We start from the raw sequence: 23,496 nt of genomic DNA on the forward strand, positions 1-23,496 counted from the left end.
TAAATTATAATTAACTTGCTATATATATATATAATGTATGCATATATATGAGTATGACTACTCTAGCTAGTGCGTTCATACTCTGTCTACCCATGTATATAATGTAATAAATGACACTTTATTTCGATTGGATTCTACCTTGGTGGCTTCCATATATGCGTGTTTTTGCCACTTAATTTTGGGCTATAAGCATAATGGTTGGTGAATGGGTAAGACGAACGTTGGACTGTCTTTTTCGTAGAAGAAGTCAATGCATTGTTGATCCGTTTAGGTAGGTAGAGTAACGATCGACTAGTAATATATTATATATCTATATGTATTATTCCTGTTCAGAGATTTGACCGGTCATCCGTTGCGCAGGCCAAGTTATCGTGGAACCTCGTCCATTGACCCACCAAGGTTGTTGAATTTAATTATAATGGATTATCTCTTCGTTTTTTAATAAAGTTTAATTAACTTTTTCTCCACTTCCTTTTCTTTGTACCTGTCAAATGATGTAGTATATCATTATATTCGAAAATATATACCAAACACATTACCATGTGCGTGACTGCGTTCGCACTCGGTTAACCACATAAATCTATATTATATATATATATAGGTGCGCACGAAAATTAAGTCAATTTAACTAGCTACTACGGGTCAAGGCAAGGGATCGGATGCCGTGTCTGACTAATGATCCCATTCGACACTTTCTCCGTTCAAATTGCAACTGATGATGGATCATCCAGGCGACCACTGAGCTAAGCCCATAAATATAACCCTCTCCTCCTCTACTATAAATACCTACCCCTTCTCCCTCTCGCTCTCCACAAAAACACAACATCGATCCTCCATTTGGTTACGTAGATTAAAGCTAGCGCACTATATAGCTAAAATTAGCTCTATTCGTCCGCTTAATTCCATCTTCTTACTTTCCTTTGCCCTTATATATTACGTGTACTCAATTCCTTTACTTGAAGCTAGCTTCCAATTTTTCTGATCGATCGAGGAAAGTAATGGAAGCCCTATCCTATACTTGTGGCCTCGTCGCTTCTGATATCCGCCGTAGTGCTACCGCATTACCCCGTACAGCCTCCATCTTAAGCCGTAACACTGCCTCCATCCGTTGCCCACGCCACCACCGAGCCTTAAAATGCTCTGCCATATACTCTCCTTCTAAGCCCTCCGTAGGCGCTAACAATAGCAATATCCGTCTAAACCCTACCACTTACGTTAATTCTAAGGACTTGGAGGCTCTCAAATTCGCGGAGGCGGCCAAGAAGGGTAACTTGGTCCCTCTCTACCAGTGCATCGTCTCCGACCACCTGACGCCGGTGCTCGCTTATCGCTGCCTCGTCGACGAGAACGACAAGGAGGCGCCCAGCTTCTTGTTCGAGGCCGTCGAACAAGGCACCCATGGAAGCAACGTGGTAATTATTTCATCCCTCCCTCTGCGTGCTTAATTCCAATAATTTAATTTCGTAGCTTCGAACATTAGAAATCGGTGAAACTTAGCTACTGAGAAAGAAAGAATTGTGTCAGTAACATATGGTAACGCGTGCATATATTATATATATGGTTATAACAACTGTGTACTACTGTAAATTAATATATACATATTTGCAGGGTCGTTATAGCATGGTGGGGGCTCATCCTTGTATGGAGATCGTAGCGAAGGAGAACAAGGTTACGATAATTGATCACGAGGAGGGTCGGCAAACCGAAGAGACTGTGGAGGACCCCATGCAGATCCCCCGCAATATCATGGACAATTGGAGCCCACAGTTGATCGATGAGCTTCCTGATGCCTTTTGCGGTAATATTAATTATTAATATGGCTCTCTCTAGATCTATATACGTAAGAACATGATGGTTACAAATCCAATTTCGATCGTTAACTTGTATAATTTCTTGATACGTACGTATGTACAGGTGGATGGATGGGATACTTCTCATACGATACAATGCGATATGTTGAGAAGAAGAAGCTCCCGTTCAGCAGCGCTCCTCAGGACGATAGGAACCTCCCTGATGTTCACTTGGGTCTCTATAACGATGTCCTAGTCTTCGACCATGTCGAAAAGGTATATTTATTGATTCTAGGTATTTTCATAATAGTCCGGCATGCAGTTGCTAGCTCCATTAACTAATTCTGTATTTATGATCGATTCTCATGCAATTAATAATTAACTAATTTTCTCACCTCGATCCCTTTAATTTTCCGTCCTCAGAAAGTGTATGCTATTCACTGGGTTCAATTAGATCGCTATTCCTCGGTAGAGGAAGCCTACAAGGGTGGGAAGTCTCGATTGGACATGTTGCTCTCAAAAGTTCATAATTCGAATGTGTAAGTAGTACATCATACGAAAGTAAATATAAATTAGATATGTTTCCGTTATTTTATTTTATTTTTTTAATTTGACCTTTGTTTCTTCTTAATTATATCTATATGTATGGCAGTCCAAAGCTTTCTGCGGGATCTGTGAGATTACACAGTCGGCAGTTTGGTTCACCATTAAAGAAGTCGACGATGACTAGTGATGAGTACAAAGCGGCCGTGATGCAGGCCAAAGAACATATCCTGGCAGGAGATATTTTCCAGATTGTTTTGAGTCAGCGTTTTGAGCGGCCAACGTTTGCTGACCCCTTTGAAGTTTACCGAGCTCTCAGAATCGTGAACCCAAGCCCATACATGACATACTTACAGGTGCGTGAGTCAGCTACCTCTCTCTCTCTCTCTCTCTCTCTCTCTCTCTCTCTCTCTCTCTCTCTCTCTCTCTCTCTCTCCCCCTATATAGTTTGCTGAATTGGTCAGTCGATTAAGCATATCTTTACAGTGCGTGCTTCTAAATTCATTCTTTCAAACTATTTGATCTTTCTTAGGCACGAGGATGTATTCTTGTAGCGTCAAGCCCAGAAATACTTACCCGTGTAAATAAGGAGGTACATATCAGTTAATTGTACTTCAAATCTAGATATATCTCTTCATATATATAAAGCCCCTTCTGCTTAATTAGCTATATATACATGTGCCATGAATATATGTGTATATATATAAATATATGTGCACCTAATTTCTTTTTCATCTTCTACGATCAAATTAACAGGGAAATATTATTAACCGACCGCTTGCTGGGACTGTTAGAAGAGGCAAGACAGATAAGGAAGACGAATTGCAAGAAAAGCAGCTGCTGAGTGATGAGAAGCAATGTGCCGAACATATTATGCTTGTTGATTTGGGCAGAAATGATGTAGGAAAGGTTCGTATATAATGATTATATATGGTCTCTTTTTAATTCCCATAAAGTTACTCGATCGTGTTATCTAAATGTTTGGTTGCTTTTGACTATAGATCTACCGACCGCTAAAATAAACTTAAAAATATTACAGGTCTCTAAGTCTGGTTCCGTAAAGGTGGAAAAGCTAATGAATATTGAAAGATACTCCCATGTGATGCACATCAGCTCCACGGTACGTGAGGCGTGCTCTATTCTCCTTAATTGTATATGTCTTCAAAATATGGATCAGTATACAACTTCCACTATATATATATATATATATACATATGATTGATATAAAATTAAGTTTTTTTGTGATCGATGCATACAGGTTACGGGAGAGTTGCTTGACCATCTCACTTGCTGGGATGCCCTACGGGCTGCGCTGCCTGTAGGAACAGTGAGTGGAGCTCCCAAAGTGAAAGCTATGGAGCTGATCGACGAGTTGGAGGCCACAAGGCGAGGCCCCTACAGCGGTGGCTTCGGAGGAGTGTCATTTGGCGGCGATGCGCTCATCGCTCTGTCTCTCCGCACGATCGTATTCCCCACAAGTACGGCCGCCGGATCACCCAACGGCAGCACTATGGCCGGCCGCAGGGAGTGGGTGGCGCACCTTCAGGCTGGAGCTGGCATCGTCGCCGACAGTAGCCCTGATGATGAGCAGCAAGAGTGTGAGAACAAGGCGGCTGCTCTCGCTCGAGCTATTGAACTTGCCGAGTCCGCTTTCCTCAACAACAACAACAACAACAACAACAACAACAACAACAACAACAACAACAACAACAACAACAACAACAACAACAACAACGGCAGCAACAACAACAACAACAACAACAACAACAACAACAACATCATGCAATGAGCTATATATTATATACATACATACATACATACATACATATATAAATAGTATGCACTTTGTCCTAATACTTATTTTTTTCCTTATCTTTTTTCTTTAATTTTTTTCCCTTTTTACGCCCCTTAGAGATCAGTCATCTGAAGTGCTGTCCGGAGCTTAACTACATTAATTGGAGAAAAGTTCGGAAAAAGAGAATAATACAAGAGAGGGTACTATTTATGTATATTACAACCTACTGATCCTGGAAGGGAGTCGTGAAAGTCTGTCAACGTATATATTCATGTACACTTTTCCATATTATAAACAATTATTGAATATGATCAAGTAATATTGGGTTCTGTTTTTTTTAAAGCTAGCTTTTCATTCTCTAAATATCTTAATTCCATTTTGTAATCCAATGATCTTCTCAAAGGAGTTCCTCTTGCTGATCATTTTGTGATCAAGAAAGAAAAAAAATAAGAACATAAGTATTTGTAACATTGAGAAGGACAATTAATAACTCGAATTCATATGGGCGATAGTGTTTGTGAGATGATTACCGCACTTAATCTTGGTAAGGAATCCCAATTGATAAGAAAATAGTTCCTTACATTGCATATGAGATGTAACTAGATTTGGTTTTATTTGTATTCATGTAATCAACAAATTGTACTTTAATAGAATTTTATTTCTGTAACATATTTAGATTTTGTAAGAGCTTTAATACAAATTATGACATATTTAATGAATATATGAATTGCAAGTTTTTTGAATCCGTTTAGTAAATTCTCGAGAGGCAATTTGAACTATTCTTGGAGGATACATAAGGGCTTTAATCTTAATCCTACTACGTCTCTTTTACATCATTTGATGTCTCCAATTTGAAGAGATCAAGATAGCAGCTCTGAGAGAGTCTACGATAAAAGGTGTTCAATTATTTTTACACATCTCATTTACTTTGTATTTTGAAAAACTGTCTCGAAAGTCACTAAGATAGAAGCATCATCCTAATGTGTAATAGATACGATCTTTAGAATTTATTATTTTCTTAATTGATATCAGAGCAAGTTACTATGATTAATCACTTTTATATTGATTAGAAATGGTTAGATATTATTTTGTGCTATCTTAATGTCTTGCTTTTTCACATATTCAAATCTCCATTTTATAACTTGATTGATTGACTTCTTGTTTAATATATTATTTTTAACCTATAGTTACTGTGGAATGGTATATGATCTAGTAACTTTGTATTTCTTTGCTTAGATCATACTTGTTGATTCTAAACTCTAGATATGCTGACTCTAAGTGTGCCGCATATTTATGTTAATTCCCTATAAAATTCTTTATCTTATTAGGCTTTCAAATGAGCTCAATCACTCTCATTTGTTTGATCTAATTGCTAATTCTTATTTTTTTCAGTCTTACATCATTCTAATTCATATGCATCTTTATGTTTGATTTCATGCATGACAAGTATTTATCATAATTCCTCACAGAATTTTGTGTCATATTTGAGCCTCTTTTGATTTCACATAGCTTGTGCTTTGAGCATAATTTAGTTTATTTATTGTTTGCATTTGTTTTACTTCTTATTTCATGCATATACTATGAATCTTTTGAGATCATCATCTACCATGCATCGTAATCATTAATGTAATTTCCTTGTAAAAGTGTAGATGATGAGTTGTCGAAAAAACTGAAAAGATTTTTTTTTTGTACAAATGTAAAAATAAATAAAAGTCCAAATGAATCATTCAAGGTCCTGTTGCTAAATGATAAGGCCAAGTAATAGATGAATCATTCAAGGTTCCTTGTCCTCGCCGTCCAGTCCCCACGCCGAGCGCGTCATCTCTAAGGATAGAACTCAATAAAAATCTTGAACGCATGTATGAATTGTGAATTTCTTGAGTCTGTTTTGCAAACTTTTGAGGGAATTATTCTTGGAAGAGGTATGCAAACTTTAGACCTAACCTTAAGACATATTTTTTTATATCATTTTGAGTCACCATTTTAAAGTTTCAAGGAGATCAAAATCTTGATTTTGGAAGAGTACACGAGGTAAAGTGTTATAATCATTTTCTACGCATCCCATCTAATTTGCATTTTGAAGAGTCTCATTTTAAGAATGATTGAAATAGAAGTATTAATCTTGAGATTACATAAAGTTAAAAATTAATCATGAAAAATAATACATCGTATGTTTAGTAACAATATATATATCAATGGGCCGTTTTTAAGCTCATCTTGTAAATATTACATTTGACATTAGTGAATAGTTCGAGTTTAGATAAGATCCATGGTTTTTACCTAGCCGTTAGGGTTTTTTCTACGTAAAAATAATTTATGTTTGGGAGTAAACTCTCTACGCTCTATGTTTTTTATATTATTATATTGATAAGATTCAATCTCTTAGGTTTTATTAATTTTTCAGTAACTTATTCCGTAAATTTACTACCGGGAGATAAGATGTTTGTAACTTTATTCCTTCCGCTGTAGAATGGAAACTTAATTGCAAAACGTGCGATGGAGTGGACATATTAATGTGCCATTACCAATACTAAAGTTTCACACGTGCAAATCTCGAGGAAGTGGAAGCATAATTTGCATATTTAATTACTTTTTCTACACGAATTTGATTGAAATTTTCATCTCATTTGTTTAGACTTAATGGTGCTTGTGGTCCAATTAGGTCGTCAAAGTACTCAATTGTAGTCACTTTTAGCTTTCGTTAGAATTGATGGGCATTCAAAACCAACATAGCAGATCCAGCTCTTAGTTATTCTGGGTCAAGAAAAGTATGAAAAATTACCCCAGTCGATAAAGGCACCAATACCGTGTAGGCGTAGCTTATGTACATTTAGGACGTCCGTCTTGGACAATTTGACCGTAGAACGTGTGGTCTTTTCTAGCGGCTGGCTGGCATCTATGTTTTATCTTTTCGATTTATTCAACCGTGGCATGTACGTTGAATTATGACCATCGTTTTCTGTTCATCAAATGCTCTCCTAGAGCTGACCTCAAGGTTAACAGTTGCCCACCCCTGTTGCAAACACATGCATGCATGATCTCTCTATATATATACATTGTCAAATTATATATATGGTGCTAAATCTACTTCTAAAGATATGTTTGGAGCTTATGCCGAGAAAATAATACCATTTGCTGATCTCTTGGCCCTTTTAAAAATCAAACAGAGTTGTCACAGGTGTCCAAATCTGTCTTACTGTGTCCGGCATTGGCAACATTTTTTTGACCAAACTGCTCTAATTTTTTTTTTTTTTTACTAAAATAGATTACTCCTTAAACTTAGCCCTAGCAAAAACACTAAACTAATTAATATTTTATTCCTAAACAAAAGCGCTAATTAAATTAATATTTTTATTTAATATTAAAATGTTGAATTTATTAGTATTTTATGTGTATAAATTATTTTAACTTAATCTTTCAACAGTTAAAGAAAAAATTAGCTAGCAATAAAAATAATGAACTAATTAACATTTTTGAAAATACTGATTAATTTAGTGTTTTTGTTAAGGCTGCAATGAATTAAACCCTATTTGATAATAAATTTGAGAAGTACTCACTGCTATCTGATGCAATCAAGGTAAATAAGAGTGTACTCGAAGGGACCAAAATGAGGATGTAGGGGAAAGGAGAAAAGCAAGCAAGCAGCCAACCAAAATTGATCAAGCATTCGCAGATGAATTAAGAACTCACCAAAAGTCTGTCGTCATCCTGGTTGCATCTCAATTATGCTCGGTTGAAAGCTGTTCATCATTTTTGTCCGTGAGACAGTTCGATAGGTTCCAGCTGAATGACTGCCCATGTCAGTGTTCCCCTGAAGGCTCCGAGATATAACACCTGCGTTTCCATAATTTCGATTGGAATCTTTTACTATACCTGGTTGGATCAGGCTTCCAACATCAAGACTGGAATCTTTTCCCTTATATTTTTATATTGATAAAGTTTAAATTTAAATTTCTATTGTTTGCATTAATTCTATTTAGTGTGATAAATTGATAATGTGATAGGTAGAAAATTGAGAGTTAAATTCTTAAACTGATAATGTGATAATGTGATAATGCAAGCAAACTTCTATGCTCTCTTTCATTTTTCCTCTCTGTTGTTAAATTATATTAAAGCCTATCCGCTTTGTTAAATTATTTATTTATTTTGCTTTAGATATATCAATAATTATATATTATTTATTTATTTATTTATTTTGCTGTGTCCTGTGTTGTGTTAGTGTCTTATTTTTTTTTAAATTAGTCATGTTGCCGTATCCATATTGTCTCGTGTTCGTATCCCATGTCCAAACTTTGTTAGCTCAATCAACATGTCTGACATGTACATAGATAAGTATGTTAAGCAACCATATTTTTAATCAATACTTATATTTCCATATTATTGACTCATCAAACTACTTTAAAAACTTAGACGATATGAGAGCAGTGATTTTATGTTTTATATTTAACTCATGAGATGCAAAACTAAATTTTTTCTAATTAGATACATTTCCTCTTAGTGTTGTGGGTTCAAACCCAAGTAGTGAAGAAATATCATAATTTACTAATTCTCCTCCCTATTCCTCTGTAATCTGAAGAAAATGTCATGCTTCATGTGTAAGTAACGAAAAGCAAGTTATACCTGAATTTGCTATATCTAATTGATCATGCATAGCAAAGGATGCCGATCGTGCCAACCACAATAGACAAAATTCAGTAAAAATGGCTTCCCTCATTCATCTGGACATTCATGCCCATGAAAGGTAACATTGACAATTTATATATGCCTAGTTGTTTCTACATGGGTACTTCCATTAGTTACAAACCCCATCGATCTACCTTGGTTCGTTCTTTAATCTTTCATATTTAATCCCATTTTATTCCTAATTAAGAGTATCTTAATATTCTCATACAGTCTTCTCTGGATTTCTACTAATTTTATTTTGAACTGCTATAATGTTGGTGCTATAGATCCAGCAGAATGAAGACACATTTACTAAATTTAACTCCTAATTCAATAGTCCAAGTTCTCTATAAACCTAACAATTATGTGATTACCTTTTCCACAAGAACCTGCAAATCCTGTCCCCATGCTAACCTGCTGTTGCTCCTAAGGCTTATTACTTCAAGAAGAACCACTCCAAAACTGTAAATGTCTGCATTCTTGGTTAACTGCCCCAACAAGGCATACTCAAGTGCCAAATAATTCCTGCAAATGCAAATAAAATCAGGAGAAAAACAAATAATCGTGTTCCAGGAAATCTGAACTTGCAAAATACAAGATTTGTGTTTACAGCTTTAGTACTATCTAACCACAGTTAGCCAATTCAAATTTGATGAAAAAGCTACCAAACAATCTAGCTACCTGTTATTACTGATCAAGCAATGATTCTCACATAAACTAGCTAAATACCTTTACAGATCCAGGAACAAACAAGCACGGAAGAATTAAAAGAATGCATCCTAAATAAAATTACTCACAAAGTTCCTGCAACACAAGTACTTATAAGAGTGATACTGTCGGGGAAAAGCTTCACCAGACCAAAATATCCAATCTTAGGAACTAGGTCCTTATCAAGTAAAACATTACTAGCCTTGATATCACGATGTACTGTACACTGTTCAGCATCCTCCTGAAGAAATGAAATACCAGACGCGGTCCCAGTACATATAGCAGCCCTTTTGTGCCAATCCAATGAAATGTGTTTGGTCGTTGGACCTGCAACGACATATAAGATCTCAGTCATCCCTATGAATGTACAGTCTAGACTATTGTTTTCCAGATATTCATATACCAACATCCGGTAACTGCCTTCAATACAGCAACCAAATAGTTTTACAAGATTAGGATTTGTTATATTTGATATGATATCAATCCCAGTCAAGAACTCATTTATTCGTTGCTTTGATTAAGCAGAAAATGACTTTATCGCAACTTGTGTATCATCCCTCAAGATTCCCTGCATATAGGACAAGAAATGTTCCTTGAATTATAATACAAAGAAGGAAAAACAAAACACTCCTTTTCTCCATGGAAGGCATGCAGAAGAGCATAGTGTATCTAATGCATCAAAATGATGACACAAGATTTTATACTTGGCCAATTCACTCAAGAATGACTTCTAAATGCAACCTAGGGGGTTTTAAAAGATAATAAAATAATTCAACATTTTGAAGTAACAGAGTAAAAGCAACATGTTGGAAAAATGACATAGAACCAATGAACATGTTGGAAGAAACACAAAATACTACATTACTACTCTTTCCTTTTGGACAAGGACTGAGATATTGATAAGGTAGAGCCCCTCACAAAACCAAACAAGGAAAGAAAAAGCTACTTTAGAATCTTTACTGCATGTCAAGATTGACAGGTGGAACTCGATAGGCATAATGTATCTGCAGACACAACGACAATTACATGGATTTCAAAAGGGTGAATAATGAAGAGTTGTTCAGATGAGTTTGTTATTTAAAGAAGGTAGAAATCCAAATAGCTCCTTCGTTAACACAAAATGCTTTACATAATAATATAATATCTCTACCGACATCCAGTTGTACTGAATAACCTATAAGGCTATAAGATCATAGAGGCTGCAAATACATTAGAAAATAGACTATCCGTGAAACATGAACATGGGTATGGGATACAGTCAGAATACAATAGGAATACCCTAATATAACAAAATGATGTGTAATTTTTCTTTTGACAAAAGGCAAAATATGTGCTGTTTCATTGAAACAAAACAACCAAACTCTTCTCCAAGCAGGTCAGAACTAAGGCAACTGAAAGCATACACAGCAAATCTAAAGCAAACTCCAAAATAAAGTATATTGTGACCAAGTGTACCAGCAAAAGGCACAAAAAAACTAGACAGTATATCCTGTACAACCACAAGAACCACAGCCAAACTAAAATAAGGATGTTCATCTAGGCACAACCACCACAAAAGAATATGTAAGGTTAGTTGCAAAGAAGCAAAAGCAAATAAGGAAAATCTATCAAAAAATCATAATAGTTCCCATTGTGGAAAAATCTTAGTCTGAACCTCCAAATCAGAAAATAACATCCCCTATAGTAACATCTAACATCAACATTTATTGGCAATAGTCCCTTCCCGAGCTAACTTGGGATGGAAGTTGTAGATTCATTCAAATGCAACTTATCTTCATACAACTATTGAAAGTATTCAGGCCTTATTTCCATTTCCGTTCTAATTTTGAGAAATTGAATATTTAGGAATTATCTAAAATAAATAAATGGAATGTCCTGTCAGAACAATATCTGATTGAGAATCTGCTGACTCCTAGATTGTGCCCTTAGAAGGGACAATATGTATCACTGGCACATGCTGTGCAGATTCAGTGTGCCTGTTGGCACAGTGAATAGTTTTGCCATATTGAAAAGGCACAGTGAATAGTTTTGCCATATTGAAAAAACTATCTCGAAACATTTATACAACCTTAAAATAGGTTTTAAGAGCTAATATAAAGTCCTTCCTTTAATACTAAATATTAGTGTAACATATGCAATTAGAATCTAATCTCATTATTTTCCCCAATTTTTCTTAATTTAAGTTGGCCAGAATTACTTCGAGAAAATTGAAATTCTCCTTTGATTCCTAAAATTTTTAGTATAATCTAAATAGATCAAGAACCACAATACAAAAAAGTCTCAAAAAGAATAAATGAGACTTCACATTAGATTTGTTTAAAATAAGATATGCTCAATTCCTACTGGCATGGTGACATGGGTAGACAGTTAGAGTTCCTCTTTTCATGGAACTGTCATTCTAGTTCAGCCAAGATAAACAAGCGACTTACACTTTATTGAAGAGATAATCCTTTCCATGCCTGCAATGATAGGACTGCATACAACAACAACAAACGTACATCAGGTGAGAAGCTTTACAAATACAAGCATAAATCTCTACTTACAGAAGTGGCATATATATTTATGCTAGATCATGTTTATTAATAACGTAGTGGGAAATGACATGTCATTATGTCAAGAAATAAAGATCAACACAAAAATAGTGCAAGAGAGAAAACATGATGGAACGAGCGTTGCGGTTAGAATTAATTTTCTGCTTCCAGTTGTAATGCTGCAAGAACATGCAGTCACAGTTCTTACCTCTATCAGCGCAAACTCTACTAGAAATTCCCATCTCTTTTCATTATAAATTCTATCATCTTGACCCAAAAATTCATCGAGGTCAAATTCAGCGAAGTAAAATCATGAGCAGTTTACTTATTTTACTTTTTAATCATGACAATGCCAAATATGGCAAAAAAATTATAAGCGCGCCCAAAAGAGCCATCTCTTCTTCCAAGGACCAACGAAAGAGTTCTCTAATACGTTCTCTCATACGTGCATTACTAACTAAACGAATAGATAATCTTTGATATAGTCTTCCGAGCGAGGGAAAAAGTAACCTAAGATAAGCAAGGAATGAGGATCAAATGGAGAAGGGAAAGAGGCTCGAATCCGAATGGAGGTTAGACCTTGGAGATGAAGCCGTCGGCGATGGCAAAATGGGTCTGACAATGCTTGCAGCTGTAGATCTTCCCCTCCAGGCTTATCAAGAACAACCGCCCCATCACATTCCCTGATCCCGATCCCTCCTATCTTCTGTTCCCCGATTGCTATCTCAGTCCCATCCCTTATTCCTTAGTTTTCTTAAATATTTAATCAAGTATATATTATGTTCTCATAAAAATAACTATAATTGGCTAGAATATTTTTACTTGGCCCGAATCCGACCTGGTCCAATTGATTTGTGGGTCAAATAGTGAATAAATATCTAAACCCTATCCTAATTTTTTTTATATTATTTACTTATATTTAAACATGTCTTGGCCCTTTACACACCCGAGCAAGCCACGAAATCGTTGAGATGAAAAATCGTCTCCTCAGGCCTTCTCAAAATTTTACTTTTATTTTTTTCTAAGATTTTTCTCATAAAATTTTAATCCTTCAACATTTTTTTAAAGTTGAACAATCAACATTTTACTAAAAATACTAAATTTATCAACATTTTATGTAGGATTACGGTATCAATAGACTCATTTTGATATTAAAATTTGAGGTATAATTTATTTAGAAAAATAATATTTAAATGAGGGTCAGGTTAGTCAAAAGCTCACCAAACTAGATCTCTTTTTAATAATTAGCGAGATAGATTCATCCTAAATTTAATATCAAAAGAGATTTATTTTGGCGCAGCCCTAATTAAAACACTAAATTATTGCATTTTACTTATCTAAAAGTAAAATACAATATAATCAGTATTTTTATTAAATAAAAAATATTAAAAAATTCAGCGCTTTACTAAAAATAACATACGCGTAATATATCTAAACTATTATTAAAATACCACCGAATAGTTAAGCGTATTATTATTAAAAATACTAAATTATTCAAAGTTCTATTAAAACTAATAGTCCATTTTAGGGATATAATATATCGTTATGAAGATAAAAAAACACAAATATAACGATTTTAATTGAAACTTAGTTGAATCTCTAACAAAGTAAAAAATATAAAGAAAAAATTTATGTAGTCATAACTTTGTGCCAAGTTATCCATTTTAAACATAAAATATCATTGTGAATGTAGATTTATAAGTTAAAATAACATAGTAATTTACTGCAGCAAATTATGCTCAGAATGGGAAAAAAAAGCTCCTCCAAATTTTATTTTTAATATTTTTGATAAAATGCTCTAACTCTTCGGCATTCTCTAAATATAAAATACTGAGAAATCGAGCATTTTATAAAATAAAATCTTTATTCTTTTTATCAAAAAGTAACTTATCAGTTGTGTCATGAATATATTTTAATGTTAAATTTGAGGTGTAATTTATTTGAATAAATAAAATATGAAAGAGTGCCATTGGCTCCTATTTATTTATGTGAGATTTAAGTTTCAAGTTACTCGTCAGGACAGGACAGGAAGTAGTGAAATATGAAACCGATTAAAATAGATAAACGAATTACCAAGCTGGTTAGATCGTAAAAACAAACTGATCGACAAAAAAAGAGCTGCATTGACTTGATTAAGCATCAATAATAGGTCTCTCTCTGTCTTCGACTTGAGTAGCAGCAGTTCTAACTCAGGTTGGACCTATTCTTCAGAGCCGAATAAATTCAAACTCGAACTCAATCATATAAATATCACATATTAAATATAATATGAAGCTGGTTTATGACTTGAACTTGTAAACACGATCCATGATCCGTCGAATAGGGGTGAAAATGCGTCGGATTAACTCCGACCCGACACGCTATCCGATCCGATTCGGATTAGATTCAGATAAAAAATTTCTATTCGATTCAGATACCGATAGAATTTTAAAAAAAAGTTTAGATACGAATTCGGATACGATATATTTTTCGGATTTGGATACGGATATCGAATATTCGTTTACTTATATATATTTTTAAATAATTTATAATATTTAGTTTACTTATTTAAATAATAAATATTAATATTGTTACTAATAATACGTTATATATTTTTATAGAGATTAATTTCTCTAATTTTATATATTTGATATACAGAAAAATTATTTATTATAAAATTCTTAATAATTTTATATTAATTATATCTAAATAAAATATTATAATTATTTTAAATTCAATCAATATCAAAGATCGAATTATTTATTAAAAAATTATCCGTATTCATTTAATTAAAATATAATTTTAAATTTTAGTATCAGTCAAATATTATATTCGAATTCAGATTCGGACTAAAATCCTAATCGGAGTCGGTTTTCACCCCTACTAATACCGTCGACCATTGGAAACAAAAGCGCTGTCTTCCAGTTCCAGTTCCAGTTCCAGTTCGGCCATATATGCCTTTCATCTCAGCCGACCACGTCTACTGCTCGACGAGGAACGCCTGCTAGTAATGTGGCGTTCCTTCGCGAAGCTGGCGGCGGGGGCCGCACTCCTCGGTGTCGGAGGAGGAGCAGCCGCCGTCGCGACGTTCGATGATCCATCCACTGCCGTCAAGATCTGCACCATCGTTCCCCTTCGCCTCCTCCGCGACTCCGTCACTGCCGCCACCATCGCCTTTGGTCCGTCTCTTCCTCTCTCCCCTTTTCCTTTCACTTTTTGGTATCTACATCTTTCCTTAGAACAAGATAAGAGGTAAGGCAATCCTTCCCCTAGTAATTCCATACCTAAAGCTAGAAGATGGAGAAACAAAGTAGAAGATGGATTCAGCAAGGAAGCGAGGAGTTAAGATAACAAATCATGCAAAAATTCTTTATTGGGGGCTGGTGGTATGAGCAAGATAGAAGGGATTGGGTTTCAGATAAATCTTACCCTAGATCTCGAGGAAGAGGAAGAAGGTTTAGAGGAAGTTATCAGTATGGTGAAGAAGGTTATCAGTTGGCCTCAAATCTGCACAAGATGTGCTTTGGCAGTGAGATTTTGCCTTTGAATCCTTCTGGCGTGTTAAAAGTCTCAATTAAATTCAAAGAAATGAGGAGAGGTTGCTGGGAGATTGTAGTAGTAGTTGTATGTTCTGTGGCAAAGATGAATCGGAGAACCATTTATTTCACAAATTGTGAGATGGCAAAATCTATTCAGGACAAAATGAAATAGAGTTTTGGTTTTAGAAAAGCTCCAAGGAAGATAATGGAAATCTGGGGAATGGTGAAGATATTAAGATCAAAGGTGATAAATTCGTAAAATGAAGTGGAAACTTTGTATGGCTAGTTTTGTTTGGGTTCTATGGCTGGAGAGAATAAAATAATCTTTTGTTAAAACTGCAAAGGCAAAGATTGGAAAGCTTTTAACTTTTATTACTCATTATACATTTCTATGTTGGCAGTGGATTCAAGGAGAGAATATGAGGAAGAGGTAAAGATGCTTATTCAAAAACAAAGGGTATAGGATGCAGTTACAATGGAGGAGCACTAAGAAATAGTTGGATTAGCATTCTTGGTTTCTTTGGTCCATTTGTAGTAGTTTTTTTTAATTGTGTGTCAAGACTGATGTATACAGGGAATGATATTTTGATAAAGAAATGAAACAAAGATCGTTATGCATTTTTTCTAAAAACAAAACAATCTGGAGACGAAGGCAAGTATTCACTATTGCTTGTGAGCAAGAATGATTGTGTCAACCCGTACATTCTGTGCTAGTTGGGTGCCAACATGCTAGGGAAGCAATAGCATATCACTCGTTGCGAGGGCATTGGTTAAGTTGAGTGAAGCCTAACTATTCGATCAAAATCAGATTGATGTTGTAGTAGTTGAAGCAAAGTTTCTTGCTGCCACGTGTTGTTCATCTAATGTTGAAAATAATGCTTCGTGTATCCCAAATTGTATACCAGTAGAGATGATGACATGGCACTCTTATATGCTTCATGTACCCCAAGTTGTACACCAATATAGACAATGCCCAATGGCCAATATTCCTGCATGCTTTGTGTACCCCAAACTGTAGACATAGTCAACAGCTTTCTAAGAATATTAACATGTAATCTCTCTTTACTCTTTCCTAGTATATATATCTGTATATAATCCCTACTTCTCTAGTACTTCAGTTCCATGTCACATTTTCATACTATTACTTTGTCATTTTTTCAATCAAAAAATCACCGAAACCAAAAGTGATCAAAACTTTGATTAGAAATGCCGAAACAAGCTGAAACAAGATTATTGTTTTTTTTAGTGAACCATAACTGAGAGAAACCTAGAGTTGAATCCATTGATGGTGTTAACCTAGTAGATCTATCGTTTAGTTCTTCAATTTTGGCCCCTAAATTGAATTAACTAGTGCCAATTAATGCATGTCTTGAATCCTGTTTCTATTTGACTATTGCTATATTTTTAACAAAATATATGTTTTACAATATGGTGTAAGGTGAAAGACCCTAATGTAGGTGCTAATAGCTATTTTAGAATCTAAACTATGTTAAGAAACATATTTCAAAGTGGCACGTCTGTCTGTGACTGGCCAGTGGCGCACTTGTCTGGCCAATTGCCAGCATAGTATTCCTTGCTTGTGAGTATGAATATTTCATCGTCCAATTGTATTATGTATCTGAGTTTCACAATGAAACAGGATAGTTATGCCCTCTTTCTCAAAACAAACAATTAGGAGAAGAAGGCATGTACTCGGCTATTCGCCTTAGCTTATGAGTGGATATTTCATCATCCGGTTGTATTTCAATTTGTTAATATGAATTCACTTGTTCCGTTCCTTTCAGATTACCAATTTTCTTTACATGGACTCAAGGAAGGAAGTATTGAATGGTTGAAAGCCAGACATGAAGTCCACAACCGCTGTGCTCATAGACTCCAAGAACTTTGTTTTCGAAATGGAGGGATATATATCAAACTTGGTCAACATATTGGTCAGTTGGTATGTTTCTGTGCATGCTACTTACATCTTTGTATATGAGTATACAATCTCTCCATGCAGTGTCTAGTAAATAGGATTCATAATGTTGTCTCATAGGTCATAAAATTATGAAGTTTTACTGTTGTAGTTTGTGATTTTAGAATCAGACCAATATCATATCGTTGGCTGATATTTCTTTGATGAAGAATTTTCATTTGGTGATAAAAGTGTGAAGTAAAAATTGGACACCTAATTGTACAGTGAAATTTCCTTGAATTAGATTTCCAGTTTTCAACTTTGTGTTTCTGCACTAACTCATGGTACTTGCTTTCATAGTTCCATCCAAAACTACTTTAGCTAGAAAAACAAGGCTATGGATAAAATAGAGACTTATTATGGAGTAAAGGATGGTGTTATCTTAATTTTTTTGTTTGGTGCTGGTTGGGAAGATAAGGATATGATGCAATAATTATGTTGGATAAGCTGCAATAAAAATAACACAATAAATGGGGTTCATCACATTTTTTTTAATCTCAGTAAGATCACACTCGTTTGGCAGCATTTTTTTCTGAGATAAACAGGGATTTGCCCAAAAAGAGGGAGTTAACACTGGCAACCAAACGACCCTATAAGTTTTGAAGGGAGCGTAACTGAATTGCTTAATTTTCTTTTCTTACTATTTTACTACGGTTACAATGGAAGTTTTTTCCATATCTCAATGGATACTCATTTACTCCTGAAGTACTGAAAATTTCTCTTTCTCATGAAAAACATACTTTTGTACAGTTTGACAGTGATTATAAAACAGCTCCTTTTGCTTACTTCAGTAAATTATCCAGATAGAAACCTTTCCTGGAAAGTTTGAAATGGATCAAGACTTCTTTTTGAGAATGTAGGGAATACATTGCTACCTGTAAGCTCCTAGAGTGATATCTCTTCCATCAGTTGGCGATCTTTTTTTCCACTTCTTGTAGTGCTTTTACAGTTCTTCAGGAATAGCAGCAAACTATGAGAGTTTTCTCTTTAAATAAGTTTTCTGCATGTGTGGCATCTGTTCTTTGATTTCCTTTTTACTCTTGGACATTAACTCCTTTTATGTGGCTAATTTGGTAGATTTTGGTTGTAGGAATATGTAGTTCCAGAAGAATATTTACAAACGATGAGGGCCTCAATGCTGAAAAGGTGTCCAGTTTCCTCTTATGATCAAGTGCGCAGAGTATTTGTGAAAGAGCTTGGAGGACCACCAGAAAGTGTTTGTTCCTTCCTTTTCCTTGTTATATTCATCTTAAATATATCTATAATTGAGAAAGGCTGTATCTTTGTTGTTTGCTTACTCAAGCAGTTAGATATTGCTAAAGTGATATGCTGTTTCTGTTGTTTCCAGCACTCTTATGAGTGTCAATGTGTGTCTGCACACACACGTACACGTATATCTAGTGTATGCCTTACCAGTTTGCTGTTTCATTGATGTGCTTGTGGTATTGAATATTCAGATTTTTGCGGAATTCGATCCGGTCCCACTGGCAAGTGCTTCTCTTGCACAAGTTCATTATGCTAGAACTCATGATGGCCAAAAGGTCGCTGTGAAGGTTGTAAACTGTATTGCAACTGCAACTTCTATTAAAATTTTCATTTAAAATATGAAATTTGTCCCGTTTCTTTCCTTTGTAATTGTGAACATTAACTGTGATATCCAAATAGTGTTTCTCAGCTATCAGGAGGCTTTAATTTTATTGATGTCCAGGTTCAACACACTCACCTGACAGATACCGCTGTTGCAGATATTGCGACTGTGGAATTCATAGTGAATTTCTTGCACTGGTGTTTTCCTGCATTTGACTACAGGTGCTGCTTTTAGTGGTCTTGGTTTTCACAAGTATATTGTTTTAGGAGATTATGGTGTGAATATTGTATTCATGTGTAGGAATATGTGCACATGTTAAGATTAATCTGATCATTCTGGTCATACCTATTGACTAATTTGTTCATGTTTGGAGATTTCATGCAGTGAAATTTTACATGTTGCCTAAGTACAATGAAATGGCTAGTCCTTACTGGACGTTGAATCAAAAAGAATGTTATATAAGATGACAGGAAATGAATAAGAGCTGATGATTTTGTAGTTTTAAAATTATTATTATCTTTTTTGTGTCAAATAACAAATACATCTTTCATATTCTTGTTTGCCTATTTAAGCAGTTCTTCTGGTAAGAATGCTAAACAAACTTTAAAGTTAGACTCTTGATCTAATTTGAAATAGTAATTCGATAAAGCATGGATAGTGTTTTAGATTCCTTGCCATATTTAGCAGGTGGTTTGAACGTCTACTGCAAAATATGATTATTATTGATATCTAGTAACCTTTCCAGTGAGTCTATATCACCGGATTCCAACATCTGGCTGAAAGTTATGCTTTCCTAAAACAATTTTTGTTAACATGATCTATAACAGATAATCTTTTGTTACACCATGCGAGATTACTTGGTGCACTTTGTGTCATTGTCTGTAGTCTATGTTCCTTCTCATGACATGCACTATCAAGTTTAATTATTGTGTAACACAATTTATACGACAAATTGGATATTTTTTTCTTTAAATTTGAGCATTTATTTCTTATTTGATGAAACATGTTTCACTAGCCACTTTGAGGTAGTACTGACGGCCATATAAATGAGGGCGGCATAATTTGTTAGGATGTATATGTTGACACTTCAGGCAGCTGATGACTCTGTATTAAATGATTGGGAACGCTTGAATTTTTTTTCTAAACATGAGAGATGTTTCTTGCAACCAAATTAAAGATGAGACCAAACTATGATGGGGTTATGCTGGCACTAACTTTGCCTGGAAAATGAAGCATGAGGGTTGGATGGACTAGCTGCATTCAGTGACTAGCTTATACTTTTAATCTTACGTGCTTAAACATGAATAACTGAACATCTCCTGAAATACATTATATTTCATTCTTTTGTCAAACAACTTTAAACTGAATAAGATATTTTAGATACATCAAAATTTCTTTCTAAAACCAATATATCCAAGATTAGGTGATTCTATTGTGCGCATTCTTACATAGCATATATTGATGTGAAAGTACTAAATTACACAAGTACCTACTTACACATTAATGAAATAAGTGCTTTTATACACTTTATTTGAGTAATTGAAAATTGAGTTTTTATATATAGGTGGTTGGTTGATGAAATTCGTGAAAGTGCACCAAAGGTGAGGTGTTTTTCGACCATTTCTGCAACATTCCTTTCTTTCTTTTGAGTTTGTTTCTTGCGATTACATAGCATTTTATTCTCACTCTTAATTAAGACTGGATCATTTGAGGAGTTTGTGTTATCTGAGTTACATGGAGTGATTTGAGTTGAAAGTCTCCTTTTTGAATATGAACTAAAGAGGGCAATTTAAGCAGAGCCCCAACCATTTGATCTTGTGGGGTAGCTGATCGATGGTGGTTGACTAAAGAATTAAGCAGTTCCTACTGGTCACCGAGGAATTAAGTAGGCTTCAGGGAACTAGATAGTTAATATTAGATTGACCTCTGCAGTTCTAAGTATCCAATAGAAGAGCATATTATATTTTAACTCATTGTTTATCTATAATTAATAATTTTTTATGCAGTATCCATTTCTTGTCTAATATTTGTCTATTATGCAGCACACTATGTTATGGAACACTAAGGACATATTTGATGATCAGTTATTGTTATGACTCAGGAACTAAATTTCTTGTATGAGGCTAGCAACAGCGAAAAATGTTTGGACAATTTTAAGAGATTATCTCCTCATATCGCAGACAGCATATATGCGCCCAAGGTCTATTGGAATCTTAGCACCAGTAGACTTTTGATTATGGAATTTATGGAAGCTGTGGAAATAACTGATGTCAGTGGCATAAAAAAACTAGGAATGCAACCTACTGATGTTTCAAGATTAGTGAGTTCTTGTATACTTATATCATATTTTTAGCAGATGACATCATTCAAAGTTGCTACATTTTCACCCAAAAAATGTGTAGGTCAGTGAGGCTTTTGCAGAGATGACCTTCAAGCATGGTTTTGTTCATTGTGACCCACATGCTGCCAACATGATGGTTCGACCTCTTCCATCAAACAAATGGAATATTCTTGGTGAGAAATTTCTTCTTCTCTACAATGTTGAAAGTCAATATAACTTGTTGATGAGTCCAAATTGAATTAATTCTTTCGTAGACTTCAAAAGATTTCATTTCTTAAGCCTTTTCTTCTTTAAATTTCTGAAAAGAGATAACTTTTCATATTTTCAGAAGTTTGATAAAATAGCAGTTTGTGGATGATTTACTTGGAAATTGCTCTCAAACTTTCCTGGGCATAAAGGACCTAGAGCTTTCCTAACCTTGACTTATGCTTTGTAGCCCTGTGATCTACCTTTGAACAGGTAGAACTAGTCGTTTGCATGGTGAAAAATTAATAGCAAGTGTAAATGGTTGGAGCTCTCTATCATTACCACAATGATCTCCTCCATCTTCCTCTGACTATACAAAATCATTCTAATGACCCCAAAAGGTGTTCCTCAACCTTCATAAATGAATAAGTAACTAGAACAACAATTATACAGAAATTGACTATAAATAGGATGTAGAAAAGCAGAAGATCTTTTCTCCCACCTTCAGAAGAGTGAAGCATAAAGATTCCCTCTTTCTAACAAAAGAGATGGCCTAGGGCATAAGGTTTATATTAGATAGTGATAATTCAATCTACTTGTGCCATTATGCGGAAACAATTTCATAGAGCATCATTCTAAAGAGACATTCTATTCAATGCAGGAAGGAAAAGGCCACAATTGATACTGCTTGATCATGGTCTCTACAAAGAACTTGATTTTGCTACAAGAACAAGCTATGCTGCCCTTTGGAAGGTACACTCTGCTAGGAAGATTGCTTATTAATGTTTAGCCCTTTATTGTGTCTATTCTTATTAAAATCATTCTTTGAATGCAGGGGCTTGTTTTTGCAGATGTTAATGCAATAAAGGACAACAGTGTAAAATTGGGTGCCGGAGAGGATCTTTATGCACTGTTTGCTGGGGTACTGACAATGAGGCCATGGAAAAGGGTGATTGACCCATCTGTGGATCATTTGGTTTTAGAAGGGAATGAAGGGGACCGGTCAGAACTTCAGGTAATAGTGTCATCATGCATATATTGGTAAAACTACAGAGGCATACGAACTACTTTGTGGTAGCTACATTGCTTTTCTCTTACTAGCTCTCTGACAAATACTCCCATCTCTTGAAGGACTGGCAAACAAATTACAAGTATTTTGCAACTTGTCCAGTTGCATGCTATTAGAAGATAGAAACATTTTATCAAAGTTTCTGATGGTTTCTTTATTTGATCTCTCTCAACAGTTTGACGCTTGTATTATTATATTTCTCTAGTAAGACGATCATGAGAATGATAATTCAACTGAAATTTTCTTTTGTGCAGATGTATGCTTCCCAATATTTACCGCAGATCTCAGAGTTGCTTAGGAGACTTCCACGTGTGATTCTGTTGATGCTAAAAACAAATGATTGTTTACGAGCTGTCAATCATGCTTTGGTGAGCTATATGAACTTCACATGCATCATTTAACACCCAAATCTATTGTCTTAGGAATTCTCTATGTGCCTACCATTCCCACTGAGTCCCTCCAATTTCTTTGATTCTTTATTTTCTTTCATGATGTACCCAAACATCTCTAACTCCTTAGCTGGATATGTACTATTCTGAGCAGCTGAAGGCTCCCTTCACAGGGATGTTTTACATTTGACCATCATGTAGGCCTGAGCATTAATTGTTTATCTTTGGTCAACTGATTATTTATGATAGCTAAACCCTTTCTCACCTGAAGAAAGAATTCCCCTCTAACAGCAGAGTGATGTTTATCATACTATGCATAGCATGCCGTTCCAGTCTTCTCCAAGATTGCTGTTTGGCTGAAGAGACAAACTTATAGAAAGCTAACTTTTTCTTGATTTACATGTTATTTTTTGATAGGTGGG

The 23,496-nt window shown here is 35.0% G+C and overlaps 3 protein-coding genes across 6 annotated transcripts in view; 2 read left to right on the plus strand and 1 right to left on the minus strand.

Moving 5' to 3' along the window:
* Positions 1–829: 829 nt before the first annotated feature.
* LOC140790904 (anthranilate synthase alpha subunit 2, chloroplastic-like) lies at positions 830–4,470 on the plus strand. Its single transcript, XM_073141217.1, has 9 exons — positions 830–1,412; positions 1,609–1,798; positions 1,915–2,066; positions 2,214–2,329; positions 2,443–2,689; positions 2,866–2,925; positions 3,090–3,242; positions 3,373–3,453; positions 3,592–4,470. The coding sequence occupies exons 1-9, from the start codon at positions 999–1,001 to the stop codon at positions 4,120–4,122; spliced, it is 1,944 nt and encodes a 647-aa protein (XP_072997318.1). The 5' UTR covers positions 830–998; the 3' UTR covers positions 4,123–4,470.
* A 2,531-nt stretch (positions 4,471–7,001) lies between these two features.
* On the minus strand, positions 7,002–12,776 carry LOC140790217 (cold-responsive protein kinase 1-like). Of its 3 annotated transcripts, XR_012109333.1 has the most exons (6): positions 12,609–12,776; positions 11,928–11,971; positions 9,588–9,825; positions 9,165–9,315; positions 7,819–7,962; positions 7,002–7,141 (listed from the first exon to the last, which is right to left on the minus strand). XR_012109333.1 is itself a non-coding variant. In XM_073140193.1 (5 exons), exons 2-5 carry the CDS (start codon positions 11,953–11,955, stop codon positions 7,876–7,878), a joined length of 504 nt encoding a protein of 167 aa, XP_072996294.1. In that variant the 5' UTR covers positions 11,956–11,971; positions 12,609–12,776; the 3' UTR covers positions 7,743–7,875. The 3 variants fall into 3 exon arrangements, 1 of the variants encoding a protein (XP_072996294.1); XM_073140193.1 differs by lacking the exon at positions 7,002–7,141 and having other exon boundaries at positions 7,743–7,962; XR_012109334.1 differs by lacking the exons at positions 7,002–7,141; positions 7,819–7,962 and having other exon boundaries at positions 8,819–9,315; positions 9,701–9,825.
* A 2,091-nt stretch (positions 12,777–14,867) lies between these two features.
* LOC140791158 (putative ABC1 protein At2g40090) overlaps positions 14,868–23,496 on the plus strand; it is an 8,987-nt gene continuing 358 nt past the window's right edge. Inside the window, exons 1-12 of one of the 2 annotated variants that reach the window (XM_073141571.1) lie at positions 14,917–15,187; positions 17,332–17,486; positions 18,592–18,717; positions 18,959–19,054; positions 19,210–19,310; positions 20,654–20,690; positions 21,191–21,409; positions 21,492–21,603; positions 22,278–22,369; positions 22,452–22,631; positions 22,940–23,053; positions 23,492–23,496. The exon at positions 23,492–23,496 is cut by the window's right edge and continues 358 nt beyond it. In XM_073141571.1, coding sequence (XP_072997672.1) covers positions 15,019–15,187; positions 17,332–17,486; positions 18,592–18,717; positions 18,959–19,054; positions 19,210–19,310; positions 20,654–20,690; positions 21,191–21,409; positions 21,492–21,603; positions 22,278–22,369; positions 22,452–22,631; positions 22,940–23,053; positions 23,492–23,496 — 1,406 coding nt within the window. In that variant the 5' untranslated portion in view covers positions 14,917–15,018. Of the gene's footprint in view, positions 15,188–17,331; positions 17,487–18,591; positions 18,718–18,958; positions 19,055–19,209; positions 19,311–20,653; positions 20,691–21,190; positions 21,410–21,491; positions 21,604–22,277; positions 22,370–22,451; positions 22,632–22,939; positions 23,054–23,491 lie in introns of both variants that reach the window. The other variant, XM_073141572.1, reaches the window with a different exon arrangement.

This window comes from Typha latifolia, chromosome 6 (assembly GCF_019914945.1).
Source record: "Typha latifolia isolate L0001 chromosome 6, TyphaL0001v2, whole genome shotgun sequence".
Classification (NCBI taxonomy): Eukaryota; Viridiplantae; Streptophyta; class Magnoliopsida; order Poales; family Typhaceae; genus Typha; species Typha latifolia.

Coding starts and splice junctions, on each gene's coding strand:
- LOC140790904 (XM_073141217.1), top strand. CDS start 999: ATGGAAGCCCTATCCTATACTTGTGGCCTCGTCGCTTCTGATATCCGC. Junction 1,413..1,608: donor GCACCCATGGAAGCAACGTG/GTAATTATTTCA, acceptor ACATATTTGCAG/GGTCGTTATAGCATGGTGGG. Junction 2,926..3,089: donor TTACCCGTGTAAATAAGGAG/GTACATATCAGT, acceptor TCAAATTAACAG/GGAAATATTATTAACCGACC.
- LOC140790217 (XM_073140193.1), bottom strand. CDS start 11,955: ATGGAAAGGATTATCTCTTCAATAAAGT. Junction 9,316..9,587: donor ACTTGTGTTGCAGGAACTTT/GTGAGTAATTTT, acceptor TTGCATTTGCAG/GAATTATTTGGCACTTGAGT. Junction 7,963..9,164: donor TGCAGGTTCTTGTGGAAAAG/GTAATCACATAA, acceptor ATGGAAACGCAG/GTGTTATATCTCGGAGCCTT.